Source organism: Streptopelia decaocto (assembly GCF_964273445.1).
Source record: "Streptopelia decaocto genome assembly, chromosome: 1".
In the NCBI taxonomy this organism is placed as follows: Eukaryota; Metazoa; Chordata; class Aves; order Columbiformes; family Columbidae; genus Streptopelia; species Streptopelia decaocto.
The window spans coordinates 106,927,243-106,950,087 of NC_138663.1; the positions used below are offsets into that span (position 1 = coordinate 106,927,243).

Consider the following 22,845-nt stretch of genomic DNA (forward strand, 5'->3'; position numbering starts at 1 on the left):
TTCTGTTAAGGTCAGTTGTTATAGCTTTAGTTAACTGAAACAAATAAGGGTTTGAACACATAAACCAGTAGACTGGACAGGTTAAAAAAAAAAACCTGCAAAACAGGAATATTTCATGAATGGTAAGGATGAACTGCTGAACATACAGAGGGTTTGATACCAATTCAGTAGGCTTTATTTCACTGCCAGCAATTTTATGTCTGTGTTTTATTTTAGAGACCTAAAGTGTCTTAAGGGTTTTATGCTAGTTTAAAAAAAAAAAGTATCTGACACAAGTAGGAAGAAATTAGCCAAGGTGTGCAGACTTTGTCTTCCTTCCATGCAAAACAGTATACTTCTGGGAAAGTAGCTAGTAGTAAAAAGCCGGGGGGAAAAAAAGATGGCAGGTAGCTGCATCATGAGCAGTTTCCTGTAAGGATGGCTGAGTGTTACTGGGCACAGACATTATCCAGGATGAGAGATGGCTGAGTTGGTGCAGTTTGTGTGTAGGGGTTTTCTGATTGTTCACACAAACTTATTTTTAACCAGTCAAAGGTGACTGAGCCATTGCAAGACAAAGATGTGCAACTGATGTAACAAGCTGGGTACTAATCCCAGGAAATAATGTTTGAGATAGTAAGTAATATGTTGCTAAACAGTGTCTACAACCCAGAGTCTGCAGAGATAACCCCTGTAGCCTGTTGAGTGCTTCATATTTCAGACCTACAGATTGCTGAATTGTGGGTGCTGCTGTTGACAAAACTGTCACTACCAGTGAACAGCCCCGGTGCGAGGCTGTGGTGGTTGAACAAATTGGAGCTGATTTGCGGGATTAAGCCTGGCTTTCCTGTTGGTGTTACCAAAGCAGCAGATCCCCCCCCCTTCTCTTTTGTCTGAATTTAAGCAAGCAAAAGCCCATGTGGCAACCCTACCTGCTCCATATGCTTTGTGATTTACTCTGTCAAAGGACCTAATTGAGGAAGGTCAGCCAAAACCATTTACTAATGGAGTTGACACCAGGCTGTAGAGCTGGGCAGGAAGTGGCTCACTTGAGCCACTCAGGTCCCTGTCTGTCCTGGTAGGGACAGACACTCTTCCCTGGGCTCTGCCAGCCCCTTTGCCCAAATGCTGTTGGGGAAACAGTAGCACATGCAGGAGGGGAGCTCTGTCTCCTGAGATTTGGGGCCCCAGCAGTCTTGTTTCACTGAGCTGTGTTTTTTTTTAAGATCAGTTCCAGAATGTTTTGGGGATCACATTGAGCAGCATGCTTTTACTGAAGTGTCACTCTAGCTTAGACTGGACAGTTGAAGTTAGGAATGTGAGGTCTATCTCATTTGATGTAGATGGTACTTTGTACAGAGCTATAGGGCCCAGTATATCTCAATAGATTAAAAATGTGCTATTAAATAAATCTAAGGTAAGGAGAAAATAGTTAAAGCTAATATTTGGAAACTGAGTATCTTCTCAACTAATACTGTATTTTAATAGCATCATTGCTTGTGAACAAATACTGATCTGTTACATACTGTGTACAGCTACAAGGAGTTTTCTTGTCCTTTGTGCATCTGTGTTCCCTCTTCTGTCATCTTCTGTCTGGAGGCTCTTTAAAAACCCACAAAACCTGAAACTTGGAGTCACTGTTTCTACAGTAAAAGACTGTCTTTTAGGAAAGCTTTAACCTTCCCTATATGGACATCAATTTCTAGCTTCCATGTCTGAATTATTGTTTAGAGAAGTGTAATCCTACTGGCATTTAATTCCACTGTTCACAACAGTGCAAGATTTACCCAGCTGAAGCTGGTTTGTGTGTCACTCAGAATGACAACAAGTGTATGTTAACACCATGAAATGAGGGATAAGTGTTTTTGCTTATTTCTTTTTTGTGTTAGTCTTTTGCTAACCACTCCATATGCTAGTTAGTAGCTTTTCATGTGCAAATTTTTTGCCTAATTGGAGGGTATCCCTCTTCACTGAGCTTTATACTTACTACTTTTATGAAAGTACATGTGAGCACACACCAAAGGTATGGCAGGAGTTTTATTTTGAAAACAGGAATTAAAGTTTTCAGTATGGCAAGATGCAGGAGGGGAGGCTTATGAAGAAAAAAATTTTTTTTTTATTTCCCCCCCCATTTGGATTGTAAAGTAATCTCTGCTATATTTTCTTAGGTAGAAAATAGAAATTGTATTATCATGGCTCTTAAAAACCTTCCCCTAAATATAAGAGCTGGTGTTGCTGAGAACCTGCCTTTGTGTATTCTGCCAAGCAGGCAAGTGTGAAGTAACAAAAGCCAGCACAGCCTTTGCTATCTGCTGATAGAAGCTAGGAAGTCTTTTGTGGGTTTGGCCTTGGCCTGCTGCAGTTGCCTTAATGCTACTACTCTGATCACTTTTATGAATGTACATTTGTACTGTTTGCTGTGTTTTTAAGTCTTTACAGACATTTTAGCTTACTTCAGGTATTTATTTCTGGACAAGTGACTTTTAACCAAGATATAACCAATCTGGATGTGTGTCAGCCTCTTGGAGAATTTCAAATATCAGTCACGGTGGTTTACCATAAGTTAATTATCAACCAGAACTTAAATTTTTGCCCCACTACACTGTTCTGGCCTGGTGCCTGCCTTCAGTCTCTTTTCCCCTTTCCCCCAGGTGTCAGGACCCTGCTAGTCTGGTAGAGATAAGTTTGACAAAACGAATGATGGTTCTACAGTGTTATTCTCTGTATATTCTAATGCTTTTATGTCGCTTATAAGTGAAAAGTTGTGTGGTTGTACTTTTCAGAGCAACCTTCCTCTCTGCCTCCCCTTTCTTCACACACAAAAAAGACCCCAAAGCAAAGACAGTAACATCACATGCTGAGAAAATACTTCATGCAGTCACAGGGGGAGTAAAGACAGTGTCAGCTGTCCAATCTTATGACAGCTACATGATTCTAGAAAAAGAATTAAGAGGGCATTCAAGTCATGGGAAAATCTGTTGCTTATCTGTGTGAATAGCAACCTCTGGAATATGGGAATAAACTAATAAAATGTTGTTCTAACAGTGCAAATATTTCTGGCACTGTGCCAGATTTCAGAGAACTTAATGGTGCTGTTTAATGAACTGCGAATACTCATTTCTGTCTGTAGTGCTGCAACTCTGAGGGCTCTAGAAGCAGGTCTGTTGACTTCACCAGAAATGTCCCTTTTCACTGTGAATAGTTGTGTCCAAAACCACCTGGAGTGACCAGTGTGTCCAACCTAGCGAGTTCTGCTCTTTAGTTTTTTTTCTTTTTTTTTTAAATTATCTCCTGGAGTCTGGCAATAAAGCTGTTTGTTCTTAGACTTATGCCTGACTATTTTTTTCCTTTCATGTTAGGCACATTGCAAAATAAACCCTTGCTGACATGGAAATCTAAGAATTCTGATAGGATTTTCTCCAGACCCATCCTTTGCAGTAGCTGTTCCCCCTGTGCCGAGTACCAAGAGGCTCTAGGAGAAGCATGCAACCAATTTGAGTACTTTTGGTTCAGGTGGTTGCAAAGTCACAGGGAAGTGTTTAAAAACCCTGAAGTTCTGCAGAGAATGAGGGGGGAGAAGGCAGAATGTGTGTCCTGTTCTCTTTTAAAAATTATTTTCATTTTTTAACAGTCCCACTTGTGTCTTAGTGGTATGGACATGAACTTAAGCTGTAAGATGTTGTGGTCACTATGCAAAGTATGAAGTGGCCCATGTATCAAAAGTACTGAACTGTGTCAGTCACCAGCAGGTGGGGCACACCATCCTAAAACATGCAGGCAAAATGTTTTGTCTGCTGAGGTTTACAACAGCTTCCTCTGTTTTCCTTTGGCTTTGGCAGGAGGACAGTAGAATGAGTTTGCTGGTTCTTCTCTCTGAATGCTTTCTTATATAGCTTGTATGAGAGAAACAAAAAACTGCCTTAGAAATGTCTTTAATACTGAAAACACTCTTATTCTTCTGATTAGTTTATAAAATTGATCTCTTAAGTGGTAGCACTCTAGCTGTTTAAAAGAAAAAACCCAAACATCTTTGTTTACTCCTTGACTATTTTCTGTTCATCCTTTCATCGGGGTAAAATAGTGTGTTTTATTTTATGCATGAGGAATTTCCTGGTGTGGGGAGAACACATATTTTAAGGCTATTCTGTGGTTTTGTTTAATGGTCATTGAGAGTAGGTACATTTTCTGGTCTGTAACGAAAACCACGTTGGGAGGACACCTGGTGGACAATGGCTGAGATGTAGGGAGAGTCCCTGAAAGACTGAGATACCTGAGCGGGGGAAACATGGTGGTTGTGTATTGTATAAAAACATCTTTTCTCCTGAAGTGAAGACCTGTGCATAAGTTCTTCAGGAATACCTAGGACTTTCCAGGCTCATGTTCCAAAAAGAAATGAGTGACACTTGTGTTTACAGTTGGCAGAGAAACCAATTGCAGCTACAGATGACTGCTGGCCAAAGCCAGCAAAAGTGTTTTTATTCTTGAATCACTTCATTCAGTTTCATCAGTTGATCATCTAGCAGTTAGGAAAAATTATAATCTTCAGATAACATAGACTATCTACAATTTTCTCTATGACTGCAGGTGTTGGCTGGCTAAAGTTCCCATTGCCATGGGAGAAGTTGTGTTCATATTGAGGCTGCCAGTTTGGGAAAGGTGTTCTATAAGCATAAAAAAAAGAAAGGTGGAAAGAGTTAGTTTGTGTTTGCTGTTGAGGCTGAGTGGTGGGGTGACAAGAGCAGACAAGCAAAGAAAGGGACATTCATAGGACTGCATGCAGCTTTACTTGGGGTTTCTCTGTGTTGTGCTAATGAGATTCCACCCCTAAATACTTTTTTTTTTTTTGCTTGGCTGTTCCTGTTGCCATCTCCTCCTTTGCCCACTTCTTTCAGTGCATGCCTCTGTCCTTCTGTCAGCTAATCCCCTTGTAGCCCTTCTGTTTATTTTGTCTTCTTCCTTCTTTAGTATGGAAGTAATATATCTGCTGCTACTCTCTGTGTCTTTCCCCATGATCCTTATCTCTTGTTCAGTTTTTTGCAAGTTCTTGAAGGTCATGTATTTGTCTGCCCAGCACCTAGCATGCTGGAACCTTGTTCTTTGATTTTTTTTTTTTTTCAATGTTCCTGCAATAAACACAATATACAGTAGGGGTTTTGTCTATCTGTATTCATCAATGAGAGTTTGCTGCTGTGATTTCTTTGCTGGTCAAAGCCATGGTTGCTCAAGGACACGTATTGTTTTGCATTTACAAATCTTTATACAGCTTTGATTGTGAACACTGTGATTAGTTGCTATAAAGTTAAAAAAAAACAACAAAACACTAAGAAGTAAGTGTCCATTTGTTTTGTTGAGTTTTGATTTCAATTAAGAACTGAAACCAAAGAAAACCAACACAACACACCCCTTCAAGTAGGCCTTATTTAAAGAGCTGAGACTAGTAAGTGCTATGTTTTCCATCATACTGTAGTTTTTCTGATTTAAACATCCTGCTTCACTGCCTTGATGCCTGCTGATTTTGTTAGGTACATAGCGACTAGCATGCTCTTGCAACTTTGCTGCTTTTTGACCTGCAAAGGAAGAATGGACCTTGTACCGTCAGTTACAGATGGCTAGAAAAGGAAATGTGCATTCTGAATTTAATATAACTAATTTCTAACTTTTTCCTCACTCACTCTGATTTTTGGTAATAAAATCATCGTCTCCATCTCTGTTTTGTAGCTTTGCCAATTTGAGAATTCACCCTCATGGATTAGTGTTGGTGGATCTGCAGAGTTACAATGATCATATGAAAGGAAGAGAGGAAGTTGATCAGGTATGAGTGATGCTTATCAAACTGCATGGGGACCCCTTTTTCTTCAAGTCTATCAAAGTATGTCTTTGAACTGAATTTGATATTTAAAAATATTTCAAACCTGAATGCTTACAAATGAGTAATAACACCTATAGTAGTTGCATACATGTGTGTGCACACATTGTCTTGCCTGTCCTGGGCCTTGTGTTTTTTTCCTGTAAAAGTTAAAAAGTGAGAGCAGCCTTCATCAGGGCTTAGGTGTATTCAATTCAGGCACCAAGGGCAGTGAGGGAGAAGTGATGCTCAGCCTGCAACCTGGTTTATTACTGGATGACTTTTTTTTCTTTTTCTAATCAGAGAGATGGGGAACCTCTATTCTCAAACTTCTTCCTCACAGAGAAAAGTATCATATTCCCTAATATCAAGGCATCAGAAACTGGATATTGCAGGGCAACCAGCCACTGCTTCAGCAAGAATGAAACCCTACAGGGTTCTGTGTTCCCTCTTAAGCAGACCTTTCAGGCACAGACAGTGTTATCCTGGAGGACAGTTAAACACAGTGATAACTGCTGCAGTGTGCGTATTCTTGCTAGTAAGGAGCCTAAGGGAGCCAGTTAAATATTCATAGGCTTCTAATATTACATTTCTAAGCTTTTCAGTGCAGGTGCTGCTTTTTATTGCCTTCCAAGTAGCCTAATTTAACAAATGTTTTACATTAAGTGATCACCTATAATTTCTATCTCTATTGTTTGCATTTTTTTCAGCTTCTAAACAAAGTAGAAGAAAGAATGAAAGAGTTGTTTCATGGTAATATAAAAAGGGTGAAACGGTAAGTTTGTACATGTTTCTCTGTGGCTTGCCTGTGTAGTTGCTAAAGATAATAAGCAAATACTGCAGTGAATAGCCTGCAACATGACTTTATGCATGTTTTTTCAACAATATTTTCAAATTGTTTAAGTGCAGAATTGAAGATAGAGTGAGGTTTGTCATTTTGTTAAGCTTCATCTTCAGTATTGTTACTTTAGATGAGGGTTATTTCTTTAATTTGCTGCAGTGTTTACATGAAATGGTGGGAGGAAATGCAACCAGGAATTAAGAGCAGGCTGCTCTGGAAGGGCTGGGGAGTCAAGGGTAGTGGGAGGAATTGGCTAGGGCCTGAACTGAACCCTCTGGGCCACATCTCACAGCTCGTGGACCAGGCAAGCAGGAATTTAGTAGGAAGGCAGCTCTGAGAGTGAGCTTGAGTGTCAAGGATTGGTGAAAGACTTGGGCAGAGCTGCAGCGTAGCTTGAATGGGGATCAGGGATGAGGGCTGGAGCTAAAATGCATCTCAAGCCCCCATGGAGGAGACCCTGCCCTGACAGGGTCTTGCTGATATTTCTCTCACAGCTCTGCCCCTGCTGTATCTTGTGGTGCTGGCTTTGGGTACAAGTGGTGAATACACTGGAGGAACTTTTGTTCTTAGTGCTCTGCCAAGAAGATAGAAATGTTTTGTAGCAATTATTTTAAATGTAACTTATAACTGAAGGAGGGAGACTTTGCAAGCCTTCTGACAATTTTGGTTCCCTTAAATACGCGGTTATATATTAAACTGTAGGGATGCTAATACTGAACTATGATATTGGGAGTTTGTAGAATCCCTATGACAGGAACTTACCAAAAATGGGTCAGGAAAAAGACTGAACTGATCTAGATTAATTTGATTATCTTAGTATGGGAAAATGAACCTTTTAGAACAGGGAATCTGGAGTGAATTTTTTTCCCCTAAATTGTTTTGCATCCATCTGGTGTTAGCATCACACATGCAGTTTGAGTAAGAACTAATGTTGCTGGAAAAGTTGTTCCTGCATTTTTGTTGTCTTGACAGAGTGAATAGAGCTCTTGCTCTCATTATGTGCTGCCATCTTGTGGCTCACTCAGGGTAGAAAATATTTCTGAAATGTTTGAGATAGTGAATTTAGAAGAAGCTTCTTTATGTCTACTTTTTACTACATTCTACTCTGCAAAAAACCCCTTAACTCTCTGAAGTGTGTGTGAGAAATCTGAACTCTGTACCTGCACACTTTGCTTAAAATGGAATGCAATCATTTTGATCAATGACTGCCATTTCAAATATGGTTTGTCTTTACAGGTGAAATACTGATTTGAACCAAGATATTTCTGTGTAGAGTTCAATAATAAAAAAGCAATAACACCAATCTATGCAGATGCTCGAACCACTTTTTAAAAGTAATGCAAACCATCAGCTGCTATCAAGGATTGTGCTTATACAGTGCAGGGAGACCTGGCTCAGTTTGAATCACTAGAATAGTTCACTTTTTGTTTGTGTGTGTATTTAAAACATCTCTTGGTACAACTTCAGAAGGATGAGATCCCCTGATCTCAAATAAACAGCATTCTTAGCTGAGCTGACAGTGGGAAGAGGTTTTGTCATTGTTTTTTGTCTGCATTCTGTTTTTGTATTGTCTATTTCTAGTCATGAGCTGATTCTTCTGCAGAAGCTGTTATATTACATAAGTCCCCTGCCTCAGGACACAGAGATTCACATGCATGTTGTGGAAGCTGTACATAAAGAACCATTTATACTTAACCTATGCCTTAGCAAGTTATGTATACTTAAGATATGGCTGATAGGTTTCTTAAATCTGAGTGTCAAATCCTGCAAGCTTTGTTAGATTCCTCTTGTAAACATTTCTTTATTATGGTGAATCCAAATGATGTTTAGAAGGAATTTTAAAATACTCTAACATGTTTTGTGATTTCTTTTATTATTTCCTTCTAGATTGCCAGCCATTTTGAGAGGAGGTGTCATTGATAGATACTGGCCCACTGCTGATGGGCGCCTGGTGGAGTATGACATAGATGAAGTTGTTTATGATGAAGATTCACCTTTTCAGAATATTAAAATTCTGCATTCAAAACAGTTTGGGAATATTCTTATCCTCAGTGGGGATGTTAGTAAGTATCATCTCATTTGAGGATCTATTGCATGAAATTGTAGGAAGTGTTGTTTTCTATCTTGCTATGGCACAGTTTTAATAGATTACTAAGGGTTACAATTCTGATATAGGAAGCTGCATATATGCATGTACACATATATCTGTTCCTGTATATAAGGTGTTTTAATCACAAATGCTGACCAATGTAAAATCTAGAGTACAAAAAAGATTTACTCTGTTTTCCAAAGTCATCATCTCCACTGTAGAAAGTGGCACAGGAGAATAAACACAAGAGTACTCTCTAGCAGAGCTTACTCTACTCCTTTTTTTCATATGAGCTTTTATGTATTTTTTCAATTCCAACCTCTTGAGTGCTGCTCTTCAACAGTAAAACAAGTTACTTTGTCAGTCTTCAAAACACAGTGGAGTTCTGAAGAAATACTAAGAAGTAGGAGCTGGTGTGTGTGTGTGTAGGGGGGGTAGTAATCCTGCTGCTCCCTTGTCTAAGGGAATTACCTGCTTAGTGAGATACAGTACAGCTGTGTCTTAACCCATTTAACTGCTTTGTTAGTGAACATCTATTGACTCTGTCTTCAAAATGCTCAGCTGAACTCTAAGTTAATCAGGAGAGTGACCCAATCTTTATGGGAGGACCTGCTTGAGTGGATCCAGAGGAGAGCCATGAAGGTAGTCAGAGGGCTGGAGCACCTCTCATGTGAAGACAGGCTGAGAGAGTTGGGGTTGTTCAGCTTGGAGAACAGAAGGCTCCAGGGACACCTTATAGCAGTCTTCCAGTACCTAAAGGGGCCTACAAGAAAGCTGGAGAGAGACTTTTTACAAGGGTGTGTAGTGATAGACAAAGGATAATGGCTTTAAACTGAAAGAGGGTAGATTGAGATTAGATACAAGGGAGACATTATGTACCATAAGGGTGGTGAGGCACTGGAACTGGCTGCCCAGAGAAGCTGTGGATGCCCCATCCCTGGAATGTTCAAGGCCAGGTTTGATGGGGCTTTGAGTGACCTGGTCTAGGGGAAGATGGCCCTGCTCATTGCAGGGAGTTGGACTAGACAACCTTTAAAGGTCCCTGCTAACTCAAACCATTCTATGGTTTATATGTGGTACTCTGTGCCTGCTGAACTTTGTATTTTTGAAAGTGCATTTGGGATAAGATGGGTTACAATTCTTTCTTTTAAGCTGGATAAGGATGCTGTTCGCTAGAAAGTCTCAGCATCAAGGGGTTTGCTTTGTAAAATCCTCAGTACTTACGTTGAAAAGTACTGACCGAGGTACATGAGGGGTGTTGCAGTCTAGGGGTAGAGTACCTAATTTCAGTTTAATGGCAGAGTGAAAAAGACATTTGGCTATAGCTTTTTGAAATCACCAGAATTACTCATAACTATTCAGTTAGCCTTCTTGCAACTGTCAGGGGAACTTCTATGCAGATGGCAGCTGAAACGTGTTTTTTATTGAATTCATTAGCAAGGTATTTTCTAATTCAGTTAGACTTGTATGTGAAATCACCAGCTTATGTATTTTGTACTTGTGGCCAGAAATTTGCATCAGTTTTGTGGAGATGAGGTTGAATTTGAATGTTGTCCTAATGTGCCTCATAGAAAGGGAAGTATGCCATTACTTATGTACCTTCCATGGGTTTTAAAATGCTGCTTTGTGTCACTTTATTCTTGTGCACATATAAGCTAAGTGCTGATCACCAGGCAGAATGATGGGATGTGCCATGATGTGCTGCTGCACAAAGCTTTGCCCTTCTAAGCTCTGATAACAGATCTGAGCTATGCAAGTTATTGCTGCTTTGGAGATAATGGTGAACAAGTCAGCAGAAGCAGGGAGTTGTGCTTCAGGGCCCTTCCACAATCAGGTGTTAACAGTCATACTTGAGTTTCTGTGCAGGGGATCTACTGGGGTGGACCTAGGTTGTTGTTTTTAGTTGGAGTTTAGAGTGTGCTTTCAAAAAAATCTCCTGATTTGTCTTTTGCAGCACTAGTCTGAGGTGACAGCCCATTCAAGTGTAGACCTCAGTCTTAAGTACTGACTGTTTTGCTCTACAGCTTTGCTTCTCTTGCCACGTAGTACTTCTTAATGTTGTGATAGCCATTGCTGGGTTTGCGTTGGGAACCGGAGAAATCCTGTGTGGGATTCTGAGGAGGATCTCCTTAGCTCTGGTGAATCACCTGAGCTGGACTGTCTCTGAGAGCTAGGTTTTTTCTGTAGATGCTCTTGCTTTGGTTTGTATTTTATCACCTTTGATTTAATCCTGAATTAATACCAGTTAATGAGGAGAATTAAGGTTGTGATGTTTCTGTCCAACTCTCTCTTCCTTCTATTCAGATCTGGCGGAGAGTGACCTGGCATATACTCAAGCCATAATGGGCAGTGGAAAGGAAGACTATGCTGGGAAAGAAGTGCTAATCCTAGGAGGTGGTGATGGAGGTATACTGTATGAAATAGTCAAACTGAAGCCAAAGATGGTTACTATGGTAGAGATATCCTTTGACAAATGACTGATCATTTCAACATTTTTCAGCCTGTGTTTTCTGCTGATGCCTTAGCATTGGGCATTGTTAACTGTAAGGTTCTGATTTGTGTGAGGAGACGGGATCTAAAATAAAATTTCTTTTTGTCAGTTTAGAGAGACCCAGTGGTTACATATCTCTGTATTATGTAGCTCATGCTCTCAAGTTCCTGATCCATACTGTAACTCCTGAGTAGCAGTTTGCATAGAACTGGAAAGGAACCCTTCTGTCATCAGACTGAGAACTTTTCTGATAAAAGAAGACAGGTCAAGTCTGGTTTAGGCTGAATGCTGACTTCTTGCATTCTTCTGTTTTTCTAAAGAAAGCTATTTAATAGAAGCAAAAAAAGTTTAATCAATAGGAATGTCAGGACTTGGTAAGTTGTTGGTGGCAGAATGACCAACTCTTGCCCTGTTTTAAAAATACTGATACAAATCAAGTTTTCAGCATTCTGTAGTTCAGATAGTTTGTAATGTAAACCACTGTTAGTCATATGAAAAGTTGATCATCCTAGGTTTTGGGAACCTCTTGCTAGAAACTAAAAAATTGTTTTTAAAAAAATGTAGGTTAAAATCTAAACCTAGTTTAGTTTTATGGAATTCTTAGTACACCACCTTATTGTTCATATTTCAAGCTTTCACAGTAATGGTAACAAAAATCAGTGCTTCCTAAACCTGGAGGCATATACATAAAGTTGTCTATTGTAATATATATACCAAGGTGCATCTTGCCATTCCTTTGTGCATGTCACCTTTTTGAGAATTTCTTTCTGAAGAAATAGCGACTGTCACCTGTATTATTTGTGGAATGTAGAATGCCTTAACCAGCTTCAAACATTGACCAAATGGTGATCGACGGGTGTAAAAAATACATGCGTAAAACATGTGGAGATGTTTTAGACAATCTGAAAGGAGAGTGCTATCAGGTAATTTTTTCATTTTTTTTGTTAGAAGTAATATTTCAAATACAGTTACACCTATCCTGGAAGACTGTTATGGGAAGGTTTTGGGGAAAAGTCTTCTGGTTTTTCTTAATTTTGGGAAAGATTTTTTCCTGTTTTATGGCACTTCTAAATTTTAGTGGCTGGCAGTGAGATTTGTGTTGGAAGTATGCATCAGTGTCACAATATTGTTAACTATCCATCTTCAAACTCTTAAATATAATTATGTGTAGTTTTTAAGGAATGAGAAATAGGAGAACTGTTTACTCTAAGTTACAGCAATAAACATAGTAAGGGTGAAGTATCATTCTTTAAATTGATGAAAAGATAGAAGAAACTTTAAGTTAGTTGTCCTGTACTGTTGAGAATATCAGAATTTGTAATACACATTTTTAATTATTTTTGATTTCCAGACAATATCTCTTGCTGTTACACTGCTAGTACGTTAAAAATTGAAAAAAAATCGTGCATCCCTGCAGTTAAGGTTTTATGTGCTACATCTGACAGAGCTGACAAACTAGCCCAGGTGTAATCTGACATCTTCACTGGAAATATTTTCTTTCTTTTCAGTACTACTCCTTAAAGCTCTCATGGATACTAGCTTACAAGTGTGAGCTAAAAAAAGCATGCAAAGAGATTAACAGAGAAGTCACATGCTACTCTGTATGAGTCAGTGGCCCTTTGTACAAATACCTTATTTTGTTCCTGTGTTGTGGGGCTGCTAACTGTTGTTACTGTTTGGTAGGTAGAACAGTGGTCACTCAGCAATCAGTGACAGAGCTAGGAAGTGTGGTCCTGTAGTGACTATGTTGTCATTGTCATAATTTCAACAACCATTCCTCCCTTTTGTATCAGTAAGAAGTTGGAAATGGACCCTAAAATTAAATGCATGTTTAATTTTGTACTTTTTCCCTCCTCTTAATTCCTGTGAATCTGCATTTGATTCTCCTACCTGATCAGTTTAAGGGTGTTTTGAGGAACAGCTGAAGTATTTCACTCTTACAGGTTCTAATTGAAGACTGTATTCCTGTACTGAAGAGGTATGCCAAAGAAGGAAGGATGTTTGATTATGTAATTAATGATCTGACGGCTGTTCCAATCTCCACATCTCCAGAAGAAGGTTAATCTCCTAATTAATTTTCCTAAACTTCTGAGAATTTTCCACATTTCTGTCCCTTCACTGCAACAAAAATACTTTGATTCTTGCCTTTTTAATGGCAAATCTGAGAGGCAAAGAATGGTAGTAACACATCTGTTCTTTTTGAATTTTTCTTGAATGTTTGAAAAAAAATTAGTAAGTGCCTAGTACTTTTAAAAACTGTGCTCTTATTCCAGAATAATATAAACTTATGTAATTTTTTGAGAGTATTTGGAGAGTTCACACTCCAGTAAATTTTTCTCTGCTCTATAATTTCTTGTAAACATCTGGAAAAATACTGTGAATTAAAACAGAGATACTTCTGCCATTCATTGACATTGTGTATGGATTGTGTGTGAGTTTTACTGTTTATTTTTCTTGTTGGTTTGTTTGCTTTTTTAAAAAGTATAGGATAGCTACTTTTTAAACAGTAGTTATGTTGCAAGTCTTGAATATCTAATAATGAACAACCCAGTAATGTGTTGTTTGGTTTTTAAATTGTACTCTATATGCAGATTCCACATGGGAGTTTCTGCGGTTGATTCTTGACCTCTCAATGAAAGTCCTGAAACAAGATGGAAAATACTTCACACAGGTATGATATCTGGATGTAAAAAACCATAGCTGCTAATGTATTGCAATCTGCATTTTTCAGGTAAAAAAATAACTCCCCACAAAAACAAACAAAACCAACCAACCAACACCACCACCACCACCACCACCACACACCCAAACAATTAATTAAAAATCTACTAACAAGCCGTTTTTCTCTTTTCAACAACTTTTTCAATGATTTGGGCTTTGGTAACTGATGTCTTTTTTTCATTATTTCAGCTGAATTTGTAGTGCTTGTCTTTGAATTTGAAAGCATAATTTCAAGAATCAGGTAGGCATAGATAGAATTTTTTAGCTCGAAGCAATTTTTGGGAAAGCAGAACAGATGTACTTTATAAACAGATACATGGCTTTTAAGATAATGTCTCAGTTGTAGAGTGTAAGACATGAAAATATCATCCATAAAGATGTAGGAATTTGACATAGGTGCATTAGGATGAGAAAATCAGTCGTTTTGGAGTAAATACTTTTTGCTTTGTATCCACTCCTAATTCAAGTCAGTGGTTTGGCTTCTGTAAAATGGATTTTGAACACTTGTATGTTTGTTACAATGCTTGGCATTTTGAAATATTTTATATAGTCACAAGTTTTGTCCTTATATGTGAAATTTCTAATGTTAATCTATTTAAAAATAAATACTTCAGATTTGTTTGCTTGCTGCAGTATAGCTCCCTTTTGGATAATACAGCTGTAGTGTAACATCCCTCTGAAGACACTTCCTGTATGTAATGTTGAATTCAGATTGCCACAAAGCTGTGTGCAATTGTGCAAAACTGTGACAAGACCCAGCAGATGATTGAGTGAAGTATAAGTCTCTGAAGCTGTATTTTGTCATGCCCATACCTTAAATAGTCTTCTGATATGTGAAACATCTATGTACAGCGTTTTGATATCACCTTGTTAAGCTTTGAAATAACCTAGCTATAAACTATGCATTTGAACTCTATTCATATCAGCATAGGATTTGAGCTGTGTAAAGAAACTGGTTTACTGTAAAATTGTAGAGTTTTAGAAAGAAATACAAAACTCAGAATGAGGTTTTTGGCAACTATCATGTGCTACTTCTGTTTTTTTTAAATGCTGTGATTGTATGGGCAAGAAATTATTTTGTGGCTGAACTGAAAGGTATGACTTAATATGGTTGTATCACACTGTAAATCTTAATTGCTTTTCTATTTTGTTAATAGTGGAAATATTTACAACAGACTTTGATATTGAAAGGACGCAATGTCTTTTGGACAGAGCGGGCATCTGTGTTGCATTTGTCATACTGTACGCAGTGAGACTAGCTGACTTGATTAGAATGTGTGTAAATACATGTCTGTGAGGAGGTATCTGTCAGACTTTGCTGAAGGACTCCAGGAAGAAGCTTGTGCTGAAAGCTGGAGTGCTGGTTCAGCTGCAGCCAAGGTACAGGGAGGTTGTTGTATGTCAGCTGGGGTCACTAGAGGCTGAGACTTGTGCAGTGCAGCTTCCTGGCCTGGTGGGAGGGGACAACTCGGCTGGGAGTTCTGCTTGTCAGCAAGTTGACCATGAATCAGCAGTGTGCCCTTGTGGCCAAGAAGACCAATGGTATCCTGGGGTGCATAAAGAAAAATGTGACCAGCAGGTCCAGGGGGGTTGTCCTCCCCTTCTAGTCTGCCCTGGTGAGGTGACATCTGGAGTACTGTGTTCAGTTCTGTGCTCCCCAGTTTAAGGAGGACAAGGATGTCAGTTTCACAGTTCCAAAGCAATGAGGTGGGACATGGCAGGATGGGAAAGAAACAACATAAAAATTGAAGTGACTTGTGGCTGACTGGTAGCCAGTGAAAGGGCTGGTGTGTAGAAGCAGTGTTAGCTGTTAAATGCCAGTTTTTTTTAGCTCTGTGTATCAAAGTTGGAAATCTAAGTTACTTTTGCTCTGTTTGTCTACTTCCAGGGTGCTTATTTTAGGTAGAAGGCTGTACTTGCTGAAGGAAAGTTTTAGTTGTGCTTTTAAAATCCAGGACTCTGTATACTTCCCCACCCCCAGGCTTTATTGAAGTGTGTTTTTAACATAAAATATGTTAAATATAGTCAAGAAAAGCAACAAGGGGAACACTCGCCTGTTTGTTAGAGCCTGAACTCTGCTATAATGAGGAAATGTCTCATAGGAAAGATACTGCAAAAGGGTCACTGTCCTGTTGGCTACTGGCCAGTAGCCATGTTTGCTTCTTCTGCATTGGCATTGTGTTGTACTAATGTTCGGAACATCTGTCCTTTGTAGTTTGTAGCTTGTCCTGTGATAGTTCTGCTTGCAGGGGGTTACCTTGTGTGTCTTGTTAGAATGTCATTTATTTTGATGTTCAAGAAATGCTTTACTGAGAAGTGGAACTTTTGCTCACAAGATGAGCTGTAGTGCTGCCTGACTCTGTAAATGCCACTGCTGGAAAACATAAATGGAAATACTCATCATGTCTTCATTGAGCTCTGCACAAGTTTTAGAAACTCTTCAGCACATGAATTGATTTTTTTTTAAGGTGTTTTAAAGTAGACAGCGTACTACACCTTTCTGTTATTAGGAGCAAACAGCTACAAGTATTGTTCAGGACAGCTGTCAGCAGGTAGAGTCTAGAGCTGTTTAACTGCAGCATTCCAGCATCCAGAAATGTTGGCTGTGAAAAATGGTCTCTAAAATGGTTAGGGATGTCCAGGAAACAAGAGTAGTTGGTAGTAAGCTGGTAACAGGAAAGCAATGCAAATGAGAAAGGCAGGCCATGCAGCACTAAAAAAACAACTCATGCACCTACGCTGCAGCATAACCTGTTCTGCTCCCATTCAGGATACTTTCCTGTAGAGTTCTGTTGACTGTTTGCAGCCTAATTGAAAATTGAGATTTATGTTATTGCACTCTTATATGGCTCTTAACTTTCAGAATTTTTTCCAGTCTCTTAGCTGTTAATGTTCAATAATTTCATGGGCATTAACTAGAAAAAAGCTCCTAATATCCTACTAGTTATACTATGGTAGTTTTGATTAAATGACTTAAAATGTAAGTTTATCAAAGCTTCAGTGCATAGAAATATCTAGTTTTTACATAATTGCATTGCGTGGATGGCATGATGCTTTCTCTTTTCATCTGTAGGAGATGACAAAATGAATGGTGCCATTGCTGTAACTGACACTGAGTCTTGTCTGGTGCTGCACAGTTGATGGGTTTCCTAAAAATTACTGGCAGGCCAGTTAGATTTTGATTAGATATTTTGTGACTTAATGCAGATAGTGTATTTTTAGGATGGTGTGTGTTATCCTCAGAAGAAAAATTCTGAGAAAATTTTCTGATGTTCATAACTTCCTTTGATTCATATGCTTTTAAGAATAGGGCATGCACCCTGACCCAAATGGGGAGAAGTGTTCCTGGAGCAACAATTTGCAGTTATCTGTTCAATGCTTATATGCATTTCCTTTATTTTTTTAAATTAAAATCTTCCTGGGAATCTTAGTAATAGCAATTAATTCTGATATAGATAGAACTGCACTAATGTCAAACTGAGATCAAGAAGTTCCACTGACTGATCTGTTAACACACTGTTATGAAATCACATTTTCTTGTGAGATGATTTCTCTTTGCAGCTCACCTCATGAACATAAATCAGACATAGTTTTGTACAGCTAAAGCAGTATTTGTGCTTGTCAGTAGTCTTCTCTCCTAACCCCCAAGAGGCTCATGCTTTTAGTATGTACTACAGCATTCACAGATCATAAATTGCTTTGAGTTTTGGTAATGATAATAATTCTTACTGAAGTGTGACAGGTTGTGCATGGCTTTCTCTCCCAGACCTGTGTGTCTGGCTTTACTTAGAACTTGCCAGAAACAGCCAGGCAATGAGAAGTTCTGATGCAAAGTCAGCTAAAAGTCCTGAGGGGCATTCTTGTAATTTCAGGAATGTGTCAGATACAAGCTTTCAAAGCAACAGTTATGACATTATGAGTAGTTATGCAGTATGGAGAAGATGAAGTGTTTTTTCTCAAAAAAAAGCAACAAACAAAACAAAAAACCCACAAACAAAAACAAACAAACAAAAAAAAATCCAAGAAACTTTGGCAAAAATCAGACTCTGTCTAAAGGAGAAATGAGGAGATGTGGTGGGTTTTGGTGGGTGTTTTGGCTAGATGTTTCTGAGCAAGTCATGATTAGTGTTTTCAGAGGTTTGGTAATCAGCTATGAAATACAGGAGTTATTATGCACACTGAAAAAAGTAGCTACCTGTTTTTTAGATAACTATAATTTATCTAGGTATGCTTATGACTTGAGATTATCAGGAGAATGATTTTTTTTTTCTTTGGTTTTTTTTTTTTTTGGCATGCTGCTAGAACATACCTGGTTGTTCCCTGGGGATTCCATGGTGATCCTCAGTCTCCAAGTACTAATGCAGAATACCCTTTTACCACTAGGTGGAGACTGATAACCAATATTGCCTCAGCTGTTGATTAACATTTAGAGAGATTCTGCCTGAGAAAGGTTTTTCAGGCTGCTTGTATTCCTAGGGGATGCAAGAACATATGTGGCCAGTTTTAGGATGGAAGGACTTTCTTCTTGTTTTCACTCTGGAAAGATAGAAAGGGCAGTTTATGGATCTCATTCACTGCTGTAGTAAGTTTGTGCTTAAGGGTATCGGGGGAGAAAAACACCTCCAAATTTGCTCTGTGTCCACAAATAGTAATCACAATGAGTACAAACTTTTTTTGACAAGTGGCAGCCTTGCTTTTCATGTTCTTACATCATCCATATTGAGAGTCTTGTAGCCTACATAGGACCTGGACAGAGAGACGTGAGCTTTAGGGCCCCTACTGCAGAACTTGCAGCCCTGTCTGTGTGCTTGAGACTTGGTTGCAAAAACTTGTTGAATGTAATCCTGCTACTCAGATGCTCAAGGGTCATATAGCTTGCTGTATTTCTCTTCTTCCTTTTCCTCCTGAGGCTGGTGCTTTGAAGTTTTTAGTGATGTCTGGGTCTGCAAGGTGCTCAGTGTTGCCCTTTCCAGGGGGAGCCAGTTACAGGTGCAGGTTCCCAACTCTCATGGGGGATAGCAGTGGGAGTCAGTGAGGATGTAAAAGCTTGGTGTACCCTGAGGTCCAGCTTCATTTCTAATGGACCTTTCCAGTGACTTGTTTCTGAATATGTTAGGTGGTTTTATACTATTGGCTATATTATACAGTGGGATTTTCGATTGCCCAGGTGATGATTTTTTTTTCTCCGAATTCAGTGGAGTATTTGTACTTGCAGATAATAGTGTGATATGTTTGTGGAGTTTTTGTGAACAATCACCATCCTGCACCTTCCACGTAGCACGTGAGAATTGTCCCAACAGCTGTGAAAGTCTGCTTTGTAAGATGCGGAAACTGATTGTAAGGTTGTCTCTGTATGAATGGATTAGGAGTAGCTATGAAACTGCCTTTTTCTGTGTGAAGTTTTTGTTCTGCTGATCTAATCCTTTGAGGCTGAACAGGCTATCATTTTTGGCCTGTTTATGAAGTGGAACCTTTAAAAATACCTCTGAACAGGAATTTGCTCCTTCCTAGTCTGGGTCATCCAACCCAGACAGGATAGAAACAGACTTGTACCGCTCATGGGTTTGGCTTCCAGTAAACAGCTTTAATCACCGGTGCAGGGGATCAGATGTCTCCCACATGCACACGCAGCCCTTCACCAAGCTGTCGCTTCCTGGCTGCTCTCTAATACAGCGTGGCCCTGCCCTCTAAATGTCCAGACCACCGTGATGTTGCTCCATAGTTACACTCCTTTTTTTGGCTGCTGTGTGGGTTTTCTAATTAGTACTTCCAAAGCAGGAGCAGGGTTCTCCTTGACTGCATTGTGAAAAGAGAAGGCTGGAAGAATGGATGTGTGTCCACGTGTGAGCCTGTGTGATTTCTTGCCATTTTGGGAGTCTTTAAGGGACAGACATTTCATTTCCTTGTGTTACTGAGAGTTCAATTTTAAATTAAATTGAATTGATTGTTTGGCCAGTAGAGGTACCTTCAGTCAGGTTTGTCTCTGGTATCTCATTAAAAGCCATTCCTGTCACCCAAAACTCAAACCTAGCTTTGATACTAGGTGTTTTATGCTCTATATATCTCCCTGCTTCTTAGTCACTTTGAAACGAGGAAGGAAAAAAAAAAACTTGGCCATGTTCAACTTCAGCATTTGTCATTACAAAACAAAAATAGAAAGCCATGCTAAATTAAAAATTAAACTCTCTAATATACTGTCACAGACAAGGATGCCCAGTAGCAATGACATGTAGGGTAAGATGTAAGAATGACATGTAAGAAATGGGCAGGTATGGAAAGGGACCCTTCCATTTGCTTTCAAGTCAGTAGTTTAATTTCTAAGGTTGGAGAAAGCATGGTGGCCTAAATTCAGCCTGTAAACAGTTGGTGAACACATACCCCTTATAGGTTGGTAAAGGTAACTAGAACTTACAGGTTTAAACAATTTATTTTCCCTACTTATTTTAAGGAATGTTTGGGGTTTTTTTGTCTGCATGGTGCTGGATACTGTATTTATGGTTTATATTTGTGCATTGTGCTGTAGAAACCTGAAAACTAAACCCATGGTACTACAGAACATATACCTTAAGAAAACCCAGAAGAATTGGTGCTGGGAGACAGGCATGAGCTGTTGAAACATGTGCAAGCACTGAGCAGACTTGGAATGTGAAGGCTGTGAAAGAGTTCAGGAATCATCAGTTTAAAACAAGGTCTTATAAACACAGATCAGTTAATCTCAAAATTTAAAACTACCTCAAATACTCTTGTGTCAGAGGGATGCTCGTTAAGGAGAAAAAAATTTTCAGCATTCCCCCACTTCTTCTCTGCCCAATTGTTTGACGTGGAACAAAGATTGACTAAGAAAAAGTGGGCAGAGGAGTTTGGTAGAGTTTTTGTTTATGTTGAAAACTGACTGAACAGTGTGGTAGAAAAAAAGTCTGATTTATACTACTTTTCCTTTAAATAATAGTCATTGGCTTTAATCTTTATTAAACACTCTGTTCAATATTTGTTTTGAGTATATGGAGGCTGTTCAGAACAAAAAATGTATTGCTTTACTGCAACTGTTTTCATTAGACAGGGGAAGTTAAAATGAACAGATTTATATTGGTCCCTGTAGAGCATTCAGGGCTTGGTGCCCTGTGTCATATTTTAGCAATACAAGAACATGTGTGATTGACATTATCAATACTGTAGTCTTAGCTGATAAAGCTGGTCACTTCTTACAGAAAAGTGTTAATAATAGTGATATTTTTTTCAATAACTTTTTTCTTTATTGAAATAAGCTAAGTTTTGTAGATTTGATATTTGGCATTATTAGTTCTTTGAGTAACACTAAATAGCTTCAAACAAATTGTTACTGTGCAGAGTTGTAAAATCTTGTGGTGTGTTTCCAGAAGTAGAGGTTAATAGAACAGGCAGGTGGGGTGTCTGAACCTTTAGGTAAGATCTTGATTTGGAGATGAGGTAGTTGTGGGTTTGAAAAGTAAAATTGCTTGGTGTGTTTTAGTGTTCCTGTAACTTGTTTTCCACACTGTCTGCAGTGATTTGTGTTGCTAGAAAAGGGAGAGTGTGAAATACTGAACAGATGGGCTGGGGAACTGTGGATACTTTTACCTCATTTTTTTATCCTATTAAACTTCCTCCATAATAGTGGTATGCTCCATAAATTACCTAGCAGTGTTTTCTATTTATGACTCAAATTACACATACAGGTTGGTTTTTAGTTTTGTTTTTGCATTCAGTCTGATGTTGAAACAAAATTATATGGTCAGTAAAGGGCGGCTGAACTAAATAACCACTACAGTGCCCTGGATAATAACAGGTTACTAAACAAGTCCTACAGTAGTCTGTTCATTGCTGTGCTTTGTGCAGCTGTGCTCAGTGTTGATTTCTTACCTTTTTACAAATCTCTTGTTTTGATACCCAAACCCAAATATGATGTATTCAAATAAAGCACACCATCTGCCTTTACCAAATAACCAAGTATGTTAGTCAGTGAAGTATGATCAAATTGATAATCAAACACGTTTTATGCAAGTTCTTTAGAACAAGAGCTTTAAAGAATATTATTTTTTAAAGATGCTGTGTATAAGATTTAAAGTTTTCTTTTCCACTTGTGAAAACTTGAGCATGATCCAAAAATTTCAGAGGAAGAACAGTAGGATTAAGTCTTTTTTCACTTCCTCTGGAAATAAAAATGTTTTAAATACATTGTGGAAAAAAGCCTACCAATAAAAAGTAGAAAAAATAGTTTAAGTCTCAAAGTCAGAATGTGCATTATACACTTCATTTGTAGTTATTTTTTGTTACATGCAAAAGGCAGTGTAGATGGAGCTGTTTAGATATACTGATTTCAAGTAAGATCTCTGCTTGCTTCAGCTTCTGCACATTGTACTTTGTTTTTAAGAGCACATGTGATATTTGTCAGTCAAATTCATTTTAGTTCCTTGCTTTGTGACTGTTACCTTTCAGTTGTGTCTATGTGTGCTTAATCACTTTAAGGCCATTTTTAAAGATCTGGGAGCACTGAAAAGCAGAATGCAGCTTTCCTAAAGACCGTTATTTTAGAGTTAAAAGCTTCACAATGTCTTAGCAAAACATTGCACATGTGTGAAACACAGGTAGTGCAGATGTTTTGGAAGTGCTGAATAAATCCTTTGATCCTGGAGTCCTAAAAAACTTGACCTTTGTTTCAAGTTAGAGATTTTAAAATATTGAGTAAGCTGTAAGAGCTATAGTTTTTAATTAGATCTAGCTCTTTTCTTAGTTGAACAATCTGCATTTTTTTCAGTCAGATGATAGTTACACACATCTAAAGGCAGGAAGGGACAAGATCCCTCCTTCAGTAATTGGAAAGAAAGTGTGTGCGCATGCACAAACATTTACAGAAGTCATTC

General features: G+C 38.6%; 1 protein-coding gene across 1 annotated transcript in view; it reads left to right on the forward strand.

Annotated features, from left to right (window-relative positions):
• The window catches only part of SMS (spermine synthase), a 53,902-nt gene that overhangs the window by 25,324 nt on the left and 5,733 nt on the right, over window positions 1-22,845 (forward strand). Inside the window, exons 3-9 of the mRNA XM_082051309.1 lie at window positions 5,698-5,791; window positions 6,535-6,599; window positions 8,553-8,728; window positions 11,059-11,213; window positions 12,079-12,168; window positions 13,189-13,303; window positions 13,837-13,916. Of these exons, the coding sequence (XP_081907435.1) occupies window positions 5,698-5,791; window positions 6,535-6,599; window positions 8,553-8,728; window positions 11,059-11,213; window positions 12,079-12,168; window positions 13,189-13,303; window positions 13,837-13,916 (775 nt within the window). The remainder of the gene's footprint in view (window positions 1-5,697; window positions 5,792-6,534; window positions 6,600-8,552; window positions 8,729-11,058; window positions 11,214-12,078; window positions 12,169-13,188; window positions 13,304-13,836; window positions 13,917-22,845) is intronic.